This window comes from Castor canadensis, chromosome 3, assembly GCF_047511655.1.
Source record: "Castor canadensis chromosome 3, mCasCan1.hap1v2, whole genome shotgun sequence".
NCBI classification, from domain to species: Eukaryota; Metazoa; Chordata; class Mammalia; order Rodentia; family Castoridae; genus Castor; species Castor canadensis.
The window spans coordinates 50647578-50668079 of record NC_133388.1 but is presented as its reverse complement, the minus strand read 5'-3'; the positions used below and the strand labels follow the sequence as shown (position 1 = coordinate 50668079).

Here is a 20502-nt window from a genome sequence, read left to right as displayed (position 1 = left end):
TATAATTATGTTTTTAGGACTTTTTTTTGCAGTCAGTACTGGGATTTGAACTCAAGGCCTACACTTTGAGCCATTCCACCAGCACGTTTTTTTTGTGATGAGTTTTTTCAAGATAGAATCTCATGAACTTTTGCCCAGGCTGGCTTGAAACCGTGATCCTCCTGATCTCTGCCTTCTAAGTAGCTAAGATTGTAGGCATGAGCCACCGGTGCCTGGAGTGTTTAGGACTTTTATGTGTTAAATAGTTATAACTGAACTGAATCATATTAATATTTTTTGTTGAGACATATTAAGTGCTGTTAGAGGCATTTTAACAATTGTATATGCTCTTATAAAATAAGTCATTTATTGGAAAGCTCAGTTTTTATGAACATAAAGCTTGCTGGGTACATGGCATGCCACTGGACGTAATACACATATAAAATAATGCTTCACAATCTGGCTGTTTTTGTTTATTTCTCAAGGTCTTCAGGTCATTTGGTTTTCTCCAGTTCCTAGTTGTAATCAGTAAAAAGGATGAGCTGTAAGGGCTCACAGTGCTGTAACAGAAAACTAGAACTTCCTGATTTATATTTTAATAGTATCAATCTGAGCCGAGCATAATGGCTCATACCTCTAATCCAAACACTTGAGAGGTGGAGATTGGGACAATCATGGTTCTCAGCCAGCCTGGGCAAAAACTTAGTGAGACTGTACCTCAACCAATAAGCTGAGCATGGTGGTGGTCCCATTTATGCAGCAGGTATAAGTAGGTGGATCATTGTCTAAGCAGACCTGGACAAAATGTGAAACCCTACCTGAGAATAATTAAAAGCAAAAAAAGGGCTTGAATGGTGGAGAGCCTTCCTTGTAAGCTGTAGGCCGTGAGTTCAAACCCTAGTACCACCAAAAAAATAGTATTAATCTGATTGATGTATTTAGAATAGATTGGAAATTGCAAGGGTAGAATTTGGGAGAAAATAAGAATAGGCAAGAGATGATTTGGATGGCCATGAAGGTAGCAATAAATGTGAATTTTAGCAGTATTTTGGAAATGAAGATGACTGAATTTACTATCATACTGAATGCAGTATGAGAAATAGCAAAGATAAGGGTGGCTTTGGGTTTTGGCCTGAGGTACTTGAAAGGTAAAATTCTGTTAAGTAAGATGGCAAAGGCTGGGATCAATAGATAATCAGTAGATAAGATTAGAAACTAAAAAGCTTGGAGAGGAAGTTTTGGAGTTCACTTTTTGACATCATACTTGTGGAATACCCATTATATATCCAAGTGCAGACATCACCAAGGTACATAGGTATTAATAGACTGTAGGGATATTGGAGGGATACAGACTGAAGGTATAAATTTGAGAAATAAAGCTTCAAGGTCAAATGAGATTACCAAGCGAAGCTAGATGAAAAAGAGAAGACCACAACTAAACCTATTAAACATTTCAACATTTATACATCAATGAGGTGAGGAGGAACCACCTCAGTAAAGGAGACAGAAGGAGTGGTCTCTGTGGTAGGAGTGTCCTAAAGGTGTAGATTTAAATAAATCTAATAAATAAATTATTCTTCCTTATGATAAGGACTAGAATGGCATTATATATTAATGATGAGAAATCCTAAATTTAGTTTATCCCATAAGGCTCAAGAGATGGCTAGGATTTAGCATTTGTTTATTCTCACTAATCCTTCAGTTAAGATTAGTCAACCCTGATTGGGTCTGCAAATGCCAGCGACTATTTTATTTTATTTTTTTATTGTTTTATTATTCATATGTGCATACAGGCTTGGGTCTTTTCTCCCCCCCTGCCCCCACCCCCTCCTTTACCACCCACTCCGCCCCCTCCCTCTCCCTCCCACCCCCTCAATACCCAGCAGAAACTATTTTGCCCTTATTTTTAATTTTGTTGAAGAGAGAATATAAGCAATAATAGGAAGGAACAAGTATTTTTGCTGGTTGAGATAAGGATAGCTATACAGGGAGTTGACTCACATTAATTTCCTGTGCGTGTGTGTTACCTTCTAGGTTAATTCTTTTTGATCTAACCTTTTCTCTAGTTCCTGGTCCCCTTTTCCTATTGGCCTCAGTTGCTTTTAAGGTATCTGCTTTAGTTTCTCTGCGTTAAGGGCAACAAATGCTAGCTAATTTTTAAAGTGTCTTACCTATTCTCACCCCTCCCTTGTGTGCTCTCGCTTTTATCATGTCTCAAAGTCCAATCCCCTTGTTGTGTTTGCCCTTGATCTAATGTCCACATGTGAGGGAGAACATACGAGTTTTGGTCTTTTGGGCCAGGCTAACCTCACTCAGAATGATGTTCTCCAATTCCGTCTATTTACCAGCGAATGATAACATTTCGTTCTTCTTCATGGCTGCATAAAATTCCATTGTGTATAGATACCACATTTTCGTGATCCATTCGTCAGTAGTGGGGCATCTTGGCTGTTTCCATAACTTGGCTATTGTGAATAGTGCCGCAATAAACATGGGTGTGCAGGTGCCTCTGGAGTAACCTGTGTCACAGTCTTTTGGGTATATACCCAAGAGTGGTATTGGCCAGTGACTATTTTATATTTAGGGTGGCACACTAGGAAAAAGCAGAAATGAGATCAGCAAAAAATCTTATCATCTTGAGCCACACTGGAATCTATCTCAAACCTCACTGTATCTGCACTCTGAGGAAGACCCTACCCACTTTCCTCATCCCTTCAGATGACTTAGAAATATGACTTTTCTTAAGTATGATGTACAAGAATGTACATGTAAATGAGTCGAAAAGTGTTATGTTGTGCTTAGTTTCCTTAATATAGGGAGGATAAAAAGTATCTCAAGTGACATGAGATTTGCTGTGTATTTTTTTTTCTTTTATTATTCCTTGCTGTGTATTTTCGATACTAAGATAAGGTTTTAACCAAAATTGCCCTACACACATTTTAGCAGGAAATGTAAACATAGTATTAACAAATCATATAAAAGAAGTTTGCTCCCAAGGCCTTTGAGAAAATGGGTGAACAATGGCCTACATCCAAACTCATTCTTCACTCTTCCCTCTCATTATGATTGTTAATATCTCATCAGATTTTCTTCTCACATTGGCATTTTTGATTGCCCATGTGTAGGAACATCTTTCGTTAACACTAAGCTCACTTTCTGCTCTGCCTTAGTATGAGGTTGGCCTGGAGCTGGTCTTTTGCCACCCCTCCTTTTATAATCAATCTCTGTATGCTCCTCAGGGATACCAATAAAGGATCAATATAGCTTCTTCTGGCATAAGCAAGCAGGGAAGAGTAGGTCTGTTTTTCCAACCATTCCTTAATCATTTGTGGGCAATGGCTAACTTGGGTGGGGACCCAGAATGGAAAAATGTCGTTCTGTTACAAATCTAGAGGTCCTTTCTCCATAGGGCTACAGAACCAAGCAGCTGCCTCTAGTTCTTTCCAGTTCAGCTGGATCATTTGATCCAACAGCCACACTACTAGGTAATCCAAAGGAATCAAAATCCAGATCTCCCTTGATCCTTGCAGCATAATTCTCAATAGCCAAGATTTAGAAACAGCATCTGTCTTCCCCAGTTTCACAGCTACCTGACAAACAGTGAAGAGTGAGCTGTTAGCAAAGGGCCAGTCCTGGGATTCATAGTATTCTAGTCTTCTCAACTCTACCTCTTCTGCAGCTTTCTGTGGGGCAACTCCTCTACACTTTCCCAAACACCTGCCAAGGCAGAATGAATTCTTTTGGGAAAGGAGCTCTGGTAGGTAAGCAGGCATCGGGATCCTGTCTGACACCAGAGTGATCATCACAGGAGTCACCTGTGGATAACAGATGATCTTATCAGAAGGGCACACATCTTGGTACAAAACTGATGAGTACCATGCCAACAGAGAAGAACCTGAGCAGTGCATTGCATAGAACATCCTTCGCATTCAACTAAAAAGGAGCCTTTGTTAGCTCAGTGAAAGACCCCCTGAGCTATGTCTCCATTTCAGGGTTCTGTTAGGAGGCTGGAGAGTCTGAAGCAGCAGGTGTGACATGAGGCCCAGAAATCTTTCTTTTGAAATAAGCATGTTATATTTAGGCAAGTTTGAGAAACATTAGAGCACACGATTTCAAGAAATCCTTCTGGGCACTAAGAAGGATTTTGCATTAGCCACACACTCTCCCACTTATGGAAAAAGGAACTGTTCAGACCTAGATCCACAGCAAAGTATGCTTCATGCTGATCTGAGCAACCAATCAGCATGGAATCCTCTGTTCTTTGTGTGTCCTGCCCAAATTTACCCAGGAGCCTTTCAACTCTAATAGGCTGTGCAGCAGAGGTGGCGGGGGGCACTTTCTATTAATGTTCTGATATCTGAAATAAAGGAGCCAGGCTATGAAAAAGGTAAAATGTTCCTGTCTGTGCATCATCATCATCCTTCTGTTCAAATAAATACCATGTGTTAGTAACATAGGTGAGCAGTAGCCTAGAGTGTCAGAAAAGATTTTTCTCCTGAAAGCTATTCTGTAATACAGGGACATTTTAAGGTTTCTGAGTTTTTTAAGGGTAGCTTTCTAGCTTTCAAGAATCAGCAGAAACCAGGAAAGTCCAAATATTCAAGTTCCAATGGTTTCCCTTCTCCAAAAGGGACCATTGCTGCTTTAGTCTTAGGGTTTAGGGCTAGGGGTATAGGTCAGTGATAAGCACTTGCTTAGCATGTGTGAGACTTTGAATTCAGTCCCCACAATTGTGATTGAAAATGCTTTTTTCAGTACTAGGGTTTGAGCTCAGGGCCTGTACTTGCTAGATAAGCGCTCTACTACTTGAGCCACACCTCCAGTCCCTTTATAGTTTTAGAGTATTTTTTCAGATAAGATCTTGCTTTTTGTCCAGGGCTTGCATCAGAGCATGCATCCTGCATAGTTGGGATAACAGGCACTGTCCACAATGCCAAGCTTATTAGTTAAGATGGCATCTTGTTAATTCTAGCTTATTGGTTGAGATAGAGTCTTGCTAACTCTTATACCCAGGCTTTCCTTGAACCATGAGCCTCCCGATCTCCAACTCCCAAGTAGCCAGATGGGCTTTTAAGGAACAGAGTAGGAACAGTTGTGGTAAATGATGTTGAATTAAGATAATAGTTATTTGGCTGTAATGCTTAGCAATATGGAAGTTCCTGGTGACCTCGACAAATGCATTCTCTGCAGAGTGATAGAAATAAGTTTCTGAGAGGAGGGATGTAAGAGAGAATAACAGAGCAATTGGAGGTGAATATAGAGACCTGTGTAAGAATTGTTGCTATTAAGGAAGGGAGAACAATAAGGTAGTGGCTGGAAGAATATGTGCAGTCAAGAGGAGAATTTTTAAAGAAGCTCATTTGTGTGTTGACAAGAAATAGGGAAAATGCGTCCTGTGAGAGAAAGAGGGGACAGCCGCTGGAGGAAGGTGTGTGAAAGGCCAGAAGGGATGGGATCTAGCAAACAAGAGGAAGCAGGGTCTGTGGTGGGAGCACAGAAAGCTTTCTTCACGGGAGAAATGAAATACAATGTGGGCATCAATTCAGGTATATGTGTAGATAGACATGGTTTGGAGAGCTTGTGAAGGTTTTTGTTTTTTCTGTTGAGATGAAATAAAAGCCATATATTGAAATAAAAATGAAGTCTTAGTTTGAGAAAAGAAGAGATAAAATAGTTGTTTAGGAGGTCTAGAAATAAAGAATGGTTTCTAGGCAGGTATAATACTTAATATAAGTAACTTAAGGTGGGACCATCAGCTAGTAAGTTTTGTTTTTTCTTTTTTATCTTCCAGCCAAGTTGACTTTTGGGGGTGTAGATACACAATAGGTAAGAGTATTGGACTTAACCTGAATTATATTTTAGCATCAGGGCAGGAAAATGGTTATAAAAATTGACTGTGGAATTTAAGCTTGATTAGGAGGGAAGAAAAGACCAGAGTGGAGTGAAGGACAGAGAAAAGTTATGATCACAACTTGAAGTGAAACCAGAGCTGTGAGTAGTGAAGGTTGGGTTGAAGAGAGATCACTGGAGTACAGAAGTCCAAGAGCTCTGAGGTTAGAAAGGATTATCTATGTGGATAATAGAATCATCAAGGATTATGAGTGACACAAGTGAAATTCCTTGTGGATGAGGAGCTTCCCTCGTGGGATTCCAACTGGGGTGGTAGATGATTAACAAGGTGGGCGGCAGGCGGAATACTCTGATGATATGCAGTTCAGTTGCTGGGAGATGAAGTGGGAAAGGGAATGGTAATGAGGTGAAAGGGAAAAATAATATGAAAAAGAGGGAATCATCAAAGAAATACTTCAAGAAGATTTCCCAGAAGTGAAAATTTGAGTTTCCAGTTTGGAAGGGCCTCTGAGTCTCAGCATAATGGCTACAGAGCTGTCTTTTTAAGTCATCTTTTTGTTTGTTTGTTTGTTTTGGGTTGGGATATTGCTATGCGGCCCAGGCTGGCCTCAAACTCTCAAGTCTCCTGCCTCAACCTCCCACATGCTGAGATTGCAGGCTTGTGAAACCACACCCAGCAAAGTATCTCATTTTGAAATTTCAGAGTATCCGGGGAGAAAAAAAAAGACAACTCTAAAATCTTCCAGAGGGTGAAAAAGAACAGTTTACAATTAGATAACCAAGAATCAGAATGGCATTGAACTTCTCAACTGCAGCTCTGGAAATGGAAGAAAGTGGAATCATGTTTCAGAATTCTCAGGGGAAGCGACTTGCTATAGCCAGCTGTAGTCAAATGTGTAGAATTAACACACTTTTAGAAGTACAAGATGACAAAAACTTTATCTTTCATACATGCTTTCATAGGAAGCTGCTAGAGAATGGGAGCAAGGGAGTAATAATAAAGAAGACTCTATTGCTACATACGAAAGAAACCCAATGCAACAGAAAGAATGAGAGTCCCCAGGGCCGAATCATGCAGCTGGCCAAGAAACAGAGCAGAGCAGAGCAGAAGGCTCAGCACAAGTGTCTCTAAGATGATGGAATAGATAGGATACCTGATGTATTTGAAGAATTGAGAAGAAAGACAATTATGCAAGAGTTTAAGAGGAAATAAGGGAAAAATCTAAATTAAAAAAATTGAAGAGATAGTTACTTCAGTGAAAACAAACTTGCTGAATAAAGGAGAAGTGAACATTCTATATTGTATGACTCATCTGCAAATAATATTGAGTCATAAATACTGAATATTAACCTAGTCAAAATGAGAACTAGATCAGAAGAGTTGAGGGAATGGAAAATAAAGGAAAAAAAAAGACTATTCTAAATGGGTGTACATTTCTGGAGTCAGGTTTCAGAGAAGAGATCTAATTTATGATCTTCCCTAGTGGGAAGTCAATAAATAATAGTATAGTAAAGTTTTATGCTTATCCTACATACATGCATATATGTGTGTGTATATATATATATAGATATAGATATCAGGAACCAAAAGTATAAGAATTATCATTTAGAAACTTGGAGCTCTAAATGAAACAGGATAGAGGGTAGAAGCATAGCCCATTTTCTTTTCTTTTTTTTTTTTCATTTTTCTTTTATTATTCATATGTGCATACAAGGCTTGGTTCATTTCTCCCCCCCTGCCCCCACCCCCTCCCTTACCACCCACTCCGCCCGCTCCCTCTCCCCCCACCCCCTCAATACCCAGCAGAAACTATTTTGCCCTTATTTCTAATTTTGTTGTAGAGAAGGAACAAGGGTTTTTGCTGGTTGAGATAAGGATAGCTATACAGGGCATTGACTCACATTGATTTCCTGTGCGTGGGTGTTACCTTCTAGGTTAATTCTTTTTGATCTAACCTTTTCTCTAGTACCTGTTCCCCTTTTCCTATTGGCCTTAGTTGCTTTAAGGTATCTGCTTTAGTTTCTCTGCATTAAGGGCAACAAATGATATCTAGTTTTTTAGGTGTCTTACCTATCCTCACCCCTCCCTTGTGTGCTCTCGCTTTTATCATGTGCTCAAAGTCCAATCCCCTTGTTGTGTTTGCCCTTGATCTAATGTCCACATATGAGGGAGAACATACGATTTTTGGTTTTTTGAGCCAGGCTAACCTCACTCAGAATGATGTTCTCCAATTCCATCCATTTACCAGCAAATGATAACATTTCGTCCTTCTTCATGGCTGCATAAAATTCCATTGTGTATAGATACCACATTTTCTTAATCCATTCGTCAGTGGTGGGGCATCTTGGCTGTTTCCATAACTTGGCTATTGTGAATAGTGCCGCAATAAACATGGATGTGCAGGTGCCTCTGGAGTAGCAGTCTTTTGGGTATATCCCCAAGAGTGGTATTCCTGGATCAAATGGTAGATCGATGTCCAGCTTTTTAAGTAGCCTCCAAATTTTTTTCCAGAGTGGTTGTACTAGTCTACATTCCCACCAATAGTGTAAGAGGGTTCCTTTTTCCCTGCATCCTCGCCAACACCTGTTGTTGGTGGTGTTGCTGATGATGGCTATTCTAACAGGGGTGAGGTGGAATCTTAGCGTGGTTTTAATTTGCATTTCCTTTATTGCTAGAGATGGTGAGCCTTTTTTCATGTGTTTTTTGGCCGTTTGAATTTCTTCTTTTGAGAAAGTTCTGTTTAGTTCACGTGCCCATTTCTTTATTGGTTCATTAGTTTTGGGAGAATTTAGTTTTTTAAGTTCCCTGTATATTCTGGTTATCAGTCCTTTGTCTGATGTATAGTTGGCAAATATTTTTTCCCACTCTGTGGGTGTTCTCTTCAGTTTAGAGACCATTTCTTTTGATGAACAGAAGCTTTTTAGTTTTATGAGGTCCCATTTATCTATGCTATCTCTTAGTTGCTGTGCTGCTGGGGTTTCACTGAGAAAGTTCTTACCTATACCTACTAACTCCAGAGTATTTCCTACTCTTCCTTGTATCAACTTTAGAGTTTGGGGTCTGATATTAAGATCCTTGATCCATTTTGAGTTAATCTTGGTATAGGGTGATATACATGGATCTAGTTTCAGTTTTTTGCAGACTGCTAACCAGTTTTCCCAGCAGTTTTTGTTGAAGAGGCTGTTATTTCTCCATAGTATATTTTTAGCTCCTTTGTCAAAGATAAGTTGCTTATAGTTGTGTGGCTTCATATCTGGATCCTCTATTCTGTTCCACTGGTCTTCATGTCTGTTTTTGTGCCAGTACCATGCTGTTTTTATTGTTACTGCTTTGTAATATAGTTTGAAGTCAGGTATTGTGATACCTCCTGCATTGTTCTTTTGACTGAGTATTGCCTTGGCTATTCGTGGCCTCTTGTGTTTCCATATAAATTTCACAGTAGATTTTTCAATCTCTTTAATGAATGTCATTGGAATTTTGATGGGAATTGCATTAAACATGTAGATTACTTTGGGGAGTATCGACATTTTTACTATGTTGATTCTACCAATTCATGAGCATGGGAGATCTCTCCACTTTCTATAGTCTTCCTCAATCTCTTTCTTCAGAAGTGTGTAGTTTTCCTTGTAGAGGTCTTTCACATCTTTTGTTAGGTTTACACCTAGGTATTTGATTTTGTTTGAGGCTATTGTAAATGGAATTGTTTTCATACATTCTTTTTCCGTTTGCTCATTGTTAGTGTATAGAAATGCTAATGATTTTTCTATGTTGATTTTATATCCTGCTACCTTGCTATAGCTATTGATGATGTCTAGAAGCTTCTGAGTAGAGTCTTTTGGGTCTTTAAGGTACAGGATCATGTCGTCTGCAAATAGGGATATTTTGACAGTTTCTTTACCTATTTGTATTCCTTTTACTCCTTCTTCTTGCCTAATTGCTCTGGCTAGGAATTCCAGTACTATGTTGAATAGGAGTGGAGATAGTGGGCATCCTTGTCTGGTTCCTGATTTTAGAGGGAATGGTTTTAATTTTTCTCCGTTAAGTATAATGCTGGCTGTAGGTTTGTCATATAGAGCTTTTATAATGTTGAGGAACTTTCCTTCTATTCCTAGTTTTCTTAGAGCTTTTATCATGAAATGATGTTGGATCTTATCAAAGGCTTTTTCTGCATCTATTGAGATGACCAAGTGGTTTTGTCTTTGCTTCTGTTAATGTGGTTTATTACCTTTATTGATTTTCGTATGTTGAACCACCCCTGCATCCTTGGGTTGAAGCCTACTTGGTCATGGTGAATAATCTTTTTGATGTGTTGCTGAATTCGGTTTGCCATTATTTTGTTGAGGATTTTTGCATCAATGTTCATTAAGGAGATTGGCCTGTAGTTCTCCTTTTTGGAGGTGTCTTTGCCTGGTTTTGGGATAAGTGTAATACTGGCTTCATAAAATGTGTTTGGCAGTTTTCCTTCCCTTTCTATTTCATGGAACAGTTTAAGGAGGGTTGGTATCACTTCTTCTTTAAAGGTCTGATAGAATTCAGCAGAGAATCCATCAGGTCCTGGACTTTTCTTTTTGGGGAGACTCTTGATTGCTGCTTCAATTTCATTTTGTGTTATAGGTCTATTCAGGTGATTAATTTCCTCTTGGTTCAGTTTTGGATGATCATATGTATCTAGAAATCTGTCCATTTCTTTTAGATTTTCAAATTTATTTGAATATAGGTTCTCAAAGTAGTCTCTGATGATTTCCTGGACTTCCATGGTGTTTGTTGTTATCTCCCCTTTTGCATTCCTAATTCTACTAATTTGGGTTTTTTCTCTCCTCATTTTAGTCAGGTTTGCCAGGGGTCTATCGATCTTGTTTATTTTTTCAAAGAACCAACTTTTTGTTTCATTAATTCTTTGTATGGTTTTTTTGGTTTCTATTTCGTTGATTTCAGCTCTTATTTTTATTATTTCTCTCCTATTTGTTTTGGGATTTGCTTGTTCTTGTTTTTCTAGGAGTTTGAGATGTATCATTAGGTCGTTGATTTGGGATCTTTCAATCTTTTTAATATATGCACTCATGGCATAGCCCATTTTCTTAATATGCCTTGTAAGATTATTTATTTAGTAAGTTTGATAAAAAATAGTATGCATAGGTATATATGCATATAAAATATAACATGAAAGTTGTCATATTCTCTTCCCTACTATTAGGAAGAAACTGTCACAAATGTGTCATGTGTTATGTTCTCAATTATAACTCATTTTCTACTCCCTCTTAATTATTTTCACCTTGAGTAGAATAGACTTTTTTTATATAACTTCTTTAACTGCTTGCATTTTTCCAACTAGAATTTCTGAAAAGGATTTTTCTTTAAATCTAATAAGTAACAAAAGGGCGCAGGATAATGTTCAGAATAGAAGTTTACTTTGGGTTGCATTAACTAACTCCTCCTCTCTCCCAATCTTTTCTTCAGAGCACAGAGCAGTCATGGAAGCTGCTTTTGTGTATGGGACCACCTACCAATTTGTCTTAACTACGGAAATTGCACTTTTGGAAAGTATTGGGTATGTATAAGAGGCTTAGATCAACAATTTTGTTCTTTTGTCCATTTACTTCACATTGTTGAGTCACCATTTCCATCATACTCTCACAGCATGAGCTTATCTGAAGGAATTATAAACACATGTGAATATATAAATGGAACCTTGAAAAGCCCTTCACTATTCTCATGTACTGTACCACAGTCTGGAAAGTAAGCAGAAGTAACCGTAGAGTAAGATGAGCAAAGACAGTATAGGTAGCCCCACGATGGGATAAAATGAGTTTTTTAGAATGAAGCTCCAGAATTCTGTGAGTTCTCCAAGTTACTTTGTCAAAATAATTCTAAAAGTATTTAAGTACTGTTTTTGAACAGAACATTTTAATGTTTACTTTTCTTGTCTAGGTTCTAGTTTACAGTTCTAGTAGAATCCTCCTTTCCAGTGTGTTTGGCCTGGCCACCTAGGGTTAAAGTTTTTCTTCCTTTTATTACTTTAAGGACATAAGCAATAACTAGTGTACCTTAAAGTTTACCTTCAGAAGTGTTCTTCAGAAAAATGAATCCAAAGCAAGGCAAAATGGTGAATGATGTGTTTTTTTTTTTTTTTTTTTTTGAGGCACAGCCTTGTTAGGTAGTCAGGCTGGTATGGAACCATGCCCAAGTACTGTCACTCACTATGCAAAAGTTTTTAATGAACCCTCCTGCTGACCTTTAAAAACATGGTGCCATTTGATATGCCACACACAATTGCTTAAAGCCCAGAAATTTTACAACTCTGTAAATTCGAGGCTAGTGCCTAGAAAACTGGTAAGGTGAAATGATTTTGGGGGAAAAAGGGTAGAAGAGAGGTAGAAGTTATGCCTTCTGTGTGACATTACCTGCATTGTTTATTTTTTCCTTTAGTCTCTTCTTACTGAACTGTCATTCTTCCAGTTCCCTTAATAATGACTTAAAATTTTGATGCATGCTTACTATTTGTATGAGAATTTGAGAATTACACTGATAGTAAATAGTCACTGAGTTGTAAGCTAGAGTAAGCAGTAGTTTAGCCAGCCCCTTTGCTGCTCCCAGTGTAGACTGCTCATTTCCCATCCTATGGGGGAGGCCTTGATGTACTCCTTGCTATGCCATGCCAGCCCTCACAGTTTCTCTGAGGTTTGTTGTTTGTACTTTCTCTTATATTTTCACCCTCTACAGTTTTTAGGTAATGAGTAATTGCAAATAATAGTGATATGCTTAAAACACAAGGAGGCGGTTATTTATTGGCAAGGTCTAGGTTCGGTTATTTACCTTACAAATCCTTTTAACTCTCTTGCTCACTTTTCTCTCTTCCTACCTCTCTTTCTTTCCCCTCTCTTCTCTTCCTCTTTCTCTCATCTAAGACTAAACCATAGTATTGCTCTGGAATGGTTTTGGTTTTTCCCACTTTAAAAATCCAAATAAAAATACAGTTATCCTGTTCTCATTTACTTTTGATTAAGTAACCCCCCAACATTACTTTGTTATTTCAGAGGTTATAGAAGCTAGGACCCTCTGCACCCAACACTTTCCTTTCAGCAGTATGTGATTACTCAGGCTTCCCCTTCAACAGTTTCATTGAGCCTTAGCTATCAGCTCCTGTTGATTGAAATGCCCATTTGTCCTGTCTTGTTGGAGAAGCCATTCTTTCCCTTTCTGTTTTTTGAGCTCTGTGATCTTCCTTTTTTTTTCCTTCCTTCTCCTGCCCAATTTGGCAGAATGAAGTATTTCTTTATTCTTCATAGTATTTTGTATAAACTATATATAAATTGTTTTACTGAATGTATCTTTAGTTTAAGCCTTTAAGGATTTGAATTGTCTTATTAATCTCCATCTCTTGTGTTTAGCCACGGGGTCCTCCACATAACAGATATTTAGTAAATCAACGATTGTCTCTCTAGTCATTGACTCTATTGGAAAGTATTATGTAGTTAATCTGAAATCGGTGAACCTTGAGTGCTCAGTTAAAACATGTTTCAAGAATTTAAATAAGTAATGACCCAATCATTGTATGCACATATGAATAAAGGAAATAAAAAAATAAAATATCATTCTAAGCCAGAAAAAAAAGAATTTATTTTATTATTTTTTTTTTTTTCATTTTTCTTTTATTATTCATATGTGCATACAAGGCTTGGTTCATTTCTCCCCCCTGCCCCCACCCCCTCCCTTACCACCCACTCCGCCCCCTCCCGCTCCCCCCCTCAATACCCAGCAGAAACTATTTTGCCCTTATCTCTAATTTTGTTGTAGAGAGAGTATAAGCAATAATAGGAAGGAACAAGGGGTTTTGCTGGTTGAGATAAGGATAGCTATACAGGGCATTGACTCACATTGATTTCCTGTGTGTGGGTGTTACCTTCTAGGTTAATTCTTTTTGATCTAACCTTTTCTCTAGTTCCTGGTCCCCTTTTCCTATTGGCCTCAGTTGCTTTAAGGTATCTGCTTTAGTTTCTCTGCGTTAAGGGCAACAAATGCTAGCTAGTTTTTTAGGTGTCTTACCTATCCTCACCCCTCCCTTGTGTGCTCTCGCTTTTATCATGTGCTCATAGTCCAATCCCCTTGTTGTGTTTGCCCTTGATCTAATGTCCACATATGAGGGAGAACATATGATTTTTGGTCTTTTGAGCCAAGCTAACCTCACTCAGAATGATGTTCTCCAATTCCATCCATTTACCAGCGAATGATAACATTTCGTTCTTCTTCATGGCTGCATAAAATTCCATTGTGTATAGATACCACATTTTCTTAATCCATTCGTCAGTGCTGGGGCATCTTGGCTGTTTCCATAACTTGGCTATTGTGAATAGTGCCGCAATAAACATGGATGTGCAGGTGCCTCTGGAGTAACAGTCTTTTGGGTATATCCCCAAGAGTGGTATTGCTGGATCAAATGGTAGATCGATGTCCATCTTTTTAAGTAGCCTCCAAATTTTTTTCCAGAGTGGTTGTACTAGTCTACATTCCCACCAACAGTGTAAAAGGGTTCCTTTTTCCCCGCATCCTCGCCAACACCTGTTGTTGGTGGTGTTGCTGATGATGGCTATTCTAACAGGGGTGAGGTGGAATCTTAGTGTGGTTTTAATTTGCATTTCCTTTATTGCTAGAGATGGTGAGCATTTTTTCATGTGTTTTCTGGCCATTTGAATTTCTTCTTTTGAGAAAGTTCTGTTTAGTTCACATGCCCATTTCTTTATTGGTTCATTAGTTTTGGGAGAATTTAGTTTTTTAAGTTCCCTGTATATTCTGGTTATCAGTCCTTTGTCTGATGTATAATTGGCAAATATTTTCTCCCACTCTGTGGGTGTTCTCTTCAGTTTAGAGACCATTTCTTTTGATGAACAGAAGCTTTTTAGTTTTATGAGGTCCCATTTATCTATGCTATCTCTTAGTTGCTGTGCTGCTGGGGTTTCATTGAGAAAGTTTTTACCTATACCTACTAACTCCAGAGTATTTCCTACTCTTTCTTGTATCAACTTAAGAGTTTGGGGTCTGATATTAAGATCCTTGATCCATTTTGAGTTAATCTTGGTATAGGGTGATATACATGGATCTAGTTTCAGTTTTTTGCAGACTGCTAACCAGTTTTCCCAACAGTTTTTGTTGAAGAGGCTGCTATTTCTCCATCGTATATTTTTAGCTCCTTTGTCAAAGATAAGTTGTTCATAGTTGTGTGGCTTCATATCTGGATCCTCTATTCTGTTCCACTGGTCTTCATGTCTGTTTTTGTGCCAGTACCATGCTGTTTTTATTGTTATTGCTTTGTAATATAGTTTGAAGTCAGGTATTGTGATACCTCCTGCATTGTTCTTTTGACTGAGTATTGCCTTGGCTATTCGTGGCCTCTTGTGTTTCCATATAAATTTAACAGTAGATTTTTCAATCTCTTTAATGAATGTCATTGGAATTTTGATGGGAATTGCATTAAACATGTAGATTACTTTGGGGAGTATCGACATTTTTACTATGTTGATTCTACCAATCCATGAGCATGGGAGATCTCTCCACTTTCTATAGTCTTCCTCAATCTCTTTCTTCAGAAGTGTATAGTTTTCCTTGTAGAGGTCTTTCACATCTTTTGTTAGGTTTAAAAAAAAGAATTTAAATAACATTTTAAAAACAAAATTTGTAGTGTTTTGCCAAACTCTACTAATGCTATATGGTGATTTTTAAAATGCTATTTTAATTTTGGCAGAACTTATCCCCACTATAAGTTTATCTTTGAATTCCCATATTGAAAGGAATGCCAAAACTTGAATTATAAGCCATATTTGCTAAATTTTGTGAGATTTCAGATATAAACTTTACAAACTCCCACAAATTCACATGGTTTCTATCTTAAGGCATGTTTTGGCTAAAGTTTATTCAAAACAGCTTTGGGTTTAAATTAAACCTAGAAAATTTGTGTTACAAAGCTTCATTCACCATAGCTCTAGAAAAGCTAGTAATTTGAAGATAACCTCATTTTTCACTAGGTAACAGTCTTTTATTGAAACAAAGTTATGTAGGCCTACCTATATCCTAATTTCAAGGCTACCATCTAGAAGAATTCAGGGAAAAAATTGCCTATATAAACCATGTGGTTTGTTCAAATGTTAGGGTAACCTTTCTTTCTTTTTTAATATCACTGAAGTTTGAACTCAAGGCCCAGTGCTTGCTAGTCAGGTACTTTACCACTTGAGCCTCGCTCCCTAGCCCTTTTTTTCTTTGGCTATTCTTCAGATAAAGCCTCATGTTTTTGCCTGGGGCTAGGCTCAGACCATGATCCTCTTACCTATGCCTCCTACGTAGCTGAAGTTATAGACATACACCACCAGGCCTGGCTTGTTGTAGTCAATGGCTGTTGGATGAACTTTTTGCCTGGGCTGGTCTCCAACCACAGTCCTCCTGATTGCCACATCCCATGTAGCTGGGATTATAGGTATGTAGCACCCTGCCTGGCCTAAGGTTAATTTTTTTTAACATCTTATATCCTCTTTTTTTTTTGCCCAAGTTCATTTTATTCTAATGTTACACTCTTTTAAGCTTTTCTGAAAACAGTAATTCAAAAGTATGACACTTAAGCAGAGATTTGTTATTACATCTTTTTGGATGGTAGAAGTCTCACAAATTGAATTTCATTAAGTGGATATCCCTAATTTTTGATTGCAGCTCGGAGAAAATAGAACATGCACATCTCTACTTTTTTCATTGTAAGCTAGCCTTGGATCTGACCCAGCAATGCAGAAGAACACTAATGGAACGGCCATTGACCACACTGAACATTCATGTGTTTGTTAAGACTATGAAAGCCCCTCTGCTGGTATGTGCCTTGTTTGAATGAAGAAGAAAATTTGTGTGTAAAGTCTGTTAAGTTTTGACTGACAGATACATATTTTACTTGTATGAGTTATATCGCTTCCCTTTTCCTTGGGTATAATCCTTTTTTCTATTAATGATCTTTGGAAACTAAATATTACATTGTAGAAGTGAAAACATTTTTTGGAAGTCCAAGTGAACTCTGGGACTTGGTGAATGCTCACAAGATCACAAAGACCACAACATAGTTAAGAAAAGACCTCTTTTGGCTGATGAAGTGACTCAAGTGGTAGAGCTCTTGCCTAGCAAGTGTGAGACCCTCACTTCAAGCCCCAGTACTGCAAGAAAAGGAATAGAAAAGAAAAGAAAAAAGACCTCTTTTATGAATGTTTTGATCATTGTTTTATGAGTTTTTTGGCCTGGAATGTTTTGATTTGTTGCAAAGCAGGTGTGGAGCAGCTACTAGATAGATAACATTACATTATGCCCATGAGAGGCAAAAAAAAGAAATTAAAAATCAAATAATGTTCACAAATACTGATCAGTGTTTTAATTGTGCCCCACTTTTTCTTGACATTAACCTCAAGGAATTTTGTAGAGACTCATAGGTGACAGTGGTCATCAAGCTTTCTAAAGAGCTTTCTGAGCATGGATAAAACCGTCAGTAGATCTCCTTACTCGGTACATCTTTTGTAAAAAAAGAAAAACAAAAAACTAGTATGGTGCGTGTGTGTTACAAAGAATCCAAACAGCGTAGCAAGGTGTAAAGAAAAGTTTCAAGACGTCACAGTCTCCTCCCTCAGAAATGAACTGCTAGAGCACATCAGTCATTCTGCATCCAGAGAGGTGCAGTCAGATCAGAGGATGAATGGCTCGATGACAGATCAAAGTGAGAGCTACCCTCCAATAAGAAGTATGGTATTTGATCTTACTTGAGTTTAACAGAAGAAAAAGAAACCGATGAGAATCTAGAGGGGCCTTTGATAAATGTTTCACTAGCATCAAGAGCTTTTTAGGAAATATTGTCTGAAATGTTGAAAATGATTATGAAAAACATTATGAACTTTAACAAAAATTTAAAACTTCATGTTTCCATTTTAGGTACAACTAATTTATCTTTGAAAGATGAGAAAATTAACTTCATATATTTATTTTTATTTCTGTTCCTCTTGCCTTTCAGTAGGCGAAGGTAGGAGGATCATAGTCTGAGGCCAGTTCAGGCAAAAGTATGAGATCCTGTCTGTTATTTTTATACCATTAATATCTATAATATTTATATTCTGTTCTGTAACCATAATTCTCACTTTTTAAAAAGCCTTGCTTCTACATCTAAATAGATTCAGAGCTTGCCAGCCACATTTTTACTGGCTTAATTCGTTAGTTCTTAATTTTAAGCAACTTTTTCTTTGGTTGGATCTTGGCTGCAAAGAATTTTTTTTTAAAAGAAAGAAGTTGATAGATAGTTTTCCTTTCCTTTCACAAGGGAGGTTGACATGTATCTTATTTCCATGGGAAAAATATCCTCTGAATTTGTCTTGATGTCCCATTTGAGGGATGGGAAGAGGGAGAAGACAGTTCACGGCACAGTTCTTCATCATTTTTCTCAAGCCTCATTTCCTTCTCTTCAGATAGTTGGGTATTATTAAGAATTCTCAGGATTTACACTATTAGTATAGGGAGTAGGATTATAACTTGGACCAAACTTGTGGTTCAGTCCTGTTGTTTTTTTATGGTTAGTAAAATGCTTTGTAAACTAACCTGAGTTCATGGGTTCAGGATCTGAAATAATTTGGTATGTCTACATTAAACGTATTTATAGACAAACAAAAATAGAAAGGGGCTAGGTATGCTAGTACATGTCTATAATCCCAGATACTTGGGAGGTAGAAAAAGGAGGATGGCGGGTTGAGGTTAGTCTGGGCAAAAGTTAGCAAGACCCTATCTCCAAATCAAGCTGGTTGTGGTGGTATGTGCCTGTAATCCCAGCTACTCAGTAGGTGAAGGTAGGAGGATCATAGTCTGAGGCCAGTTCAGGCAAAAGTATGAGATCCTGTCTGAAAAATAAACTAAAGCAAAAAGGGCTAGAGGAGTGGCTAAAGTGGGAGAACCCTTGCCCAGCAAGTGTGAGACCCTGAGTTCAAACTTTTTTTTTTAAAGTAGGGTTCAGACTTTTGTTGCAAACTGTTTTGTGTTTCTAATCATTGCAAATATACATACTAGTATTTCATTTCTAGGCATGTGAAAATTGATACAAATTGGATTTTTTGCCTATATGTTCACTTTTTTTTTAGATAGATAGTACTTGGACACTTAATTATAGGTGTAACACACCTGTATCTTGTATTCATGTTATTTTAATCCTGTTAAACTGAAAATAAACCTTGAGTTTAGGATCTTTATGTGTGTTTCAATCTCAAATAGATTGAGTTTTTGCCAGACATGAAGCTATCTTAGATCTATTCTTAAGGCTCCCAGCAATGACCACAGATGGGACAATGGTCCAATTATTGTCCTGTTGCTAAAACCAAGGACATCTTGGAATGGTAATGGTTTTCTCCATGGTGAACTCAGTTCACCCAAGATGAATCTTTAAGTACAAGTATCTGGTAAAATGTTAAAAATAGATAAGAATATATATGTTTTATTATGGCTTTTCTGGAAACATTTTTTGTGTATATTGAGATAGCTCTCTGTCTTATATCCAAGACATTTGAATAGAAATAAACCTAATTTTATTCATTTAGCTTTTTCTATAGCAGCTGCACAAGTATACATTCCCACCAGCAGGGTTCTCTCCCTCTCTTGCTCTCTCTCTTTTTTTTTTTTTCCAAATCCTCACCAATAACCTCCCTCCCTCCCTCCCTTCCTTCCTCCCTCCCTTCTTCCCTCCTATCTCTTTCCCTCCCTCCCTCCTCCCATATGGTCTCACCATGTTGCTCAGGCTTGCTTTGAACTTGCAGTTTTCCTGATTCAGCCTCTCAAGTACCTGGGATTCTTTCTTTCTTTTTAAATCATTATTTGGCTTTATTTCAGGTCCTAACCATCTCTCCTGTGTTCTATTTTAGTAGCTTTTTAGCAGCTGATCTTTCCAGTATTCCTATTTTTACTCCCTTTAAGTTCATAGTCTCCATTGCTGATAGTGCTGTTTTTAAAACACATATATGATCATGTCACAACAATTCATACAATCCATAAATGGCTTCATTCTCCACAATTAAAGACCTGTTTCTTTAGCAGAATATACATGATTTGGTCTCTTACCAGATATCTAAGCTTATTGTTTGCTCCTTTTCACTTTATAATACTTTACTATTGGTAATTAGTAACTAATAATGCTGCAGATACACAATAAGAGTCTAGACGTTTCTACTCTTTCAGGCTATCCCAGTCATCAAGATTTTTGCAGAATTTAAAAGTCTAGGTTTTAGGTCTCAGGTCCCTATTTTCTTGCTGGCTGTTGGCCAGGGGTTGCTTTCATTTCCTCCACATTACTCTCCAGTCTCTGGCTCCTTGGGCCTCTCACACCATTGCATTTATCCCTTCAAAACCAGGGCAAGGGCAGTCTGGCTTCAGTGTGCTGCAGTAATGTATCCTAACTAAAGGAACGGTCATCCTGTGGAACCTGCCCACACTCGAGGGGAGGGAATTATATCAGACTTATTCACCAGGGGACAAGAATCTTGGGGGCCTCCTTAGAGTTCTGCCTAATATATGTAAGCATAGGATTCTTTCTGGAAACTTAAAAAAAAAACTTCGATAATTAGAAAGTCTTTAAGACTTTATTTTCCTGTGGATCTGCTTTTGTCCACCACATTGATTGCTAATTGTGCTCT

At 37.9% G+C, this 20502-nt stretch overlaps 1 protein-coding gene across 8 annotated transcripts in view; it reads left to right on the top strand.

Annotated features, from left to right (window-relative positions):
• Txndc16 (thioredoxin domain containing 16) overlaps positions 1-20502 on the top strand; it is a 120587-nt gene that overhangs the window by 40166 nt on the left and 59919 nt on the right. For all 8 annotated transcript variants that reach the window (XR_012446161.1, XM_074067950.1, XM_074067949.1 and 5 more), the window contains 2 exons: positions 11288-11378; positions 16523-16673. Coding sequence is in view for 7 of the 8 variants with exons in the window: in XM_074067950.1 (XP_073924051.1) it covers positions 11288-11378; positions 16523-16673 (242 nt within the window). In the remaining variant the exon portion in view is untranslated. The remainder of the gene's footprint in view (positions 1-11287; positions 11379-16522; positions 16674-20502) is intronic.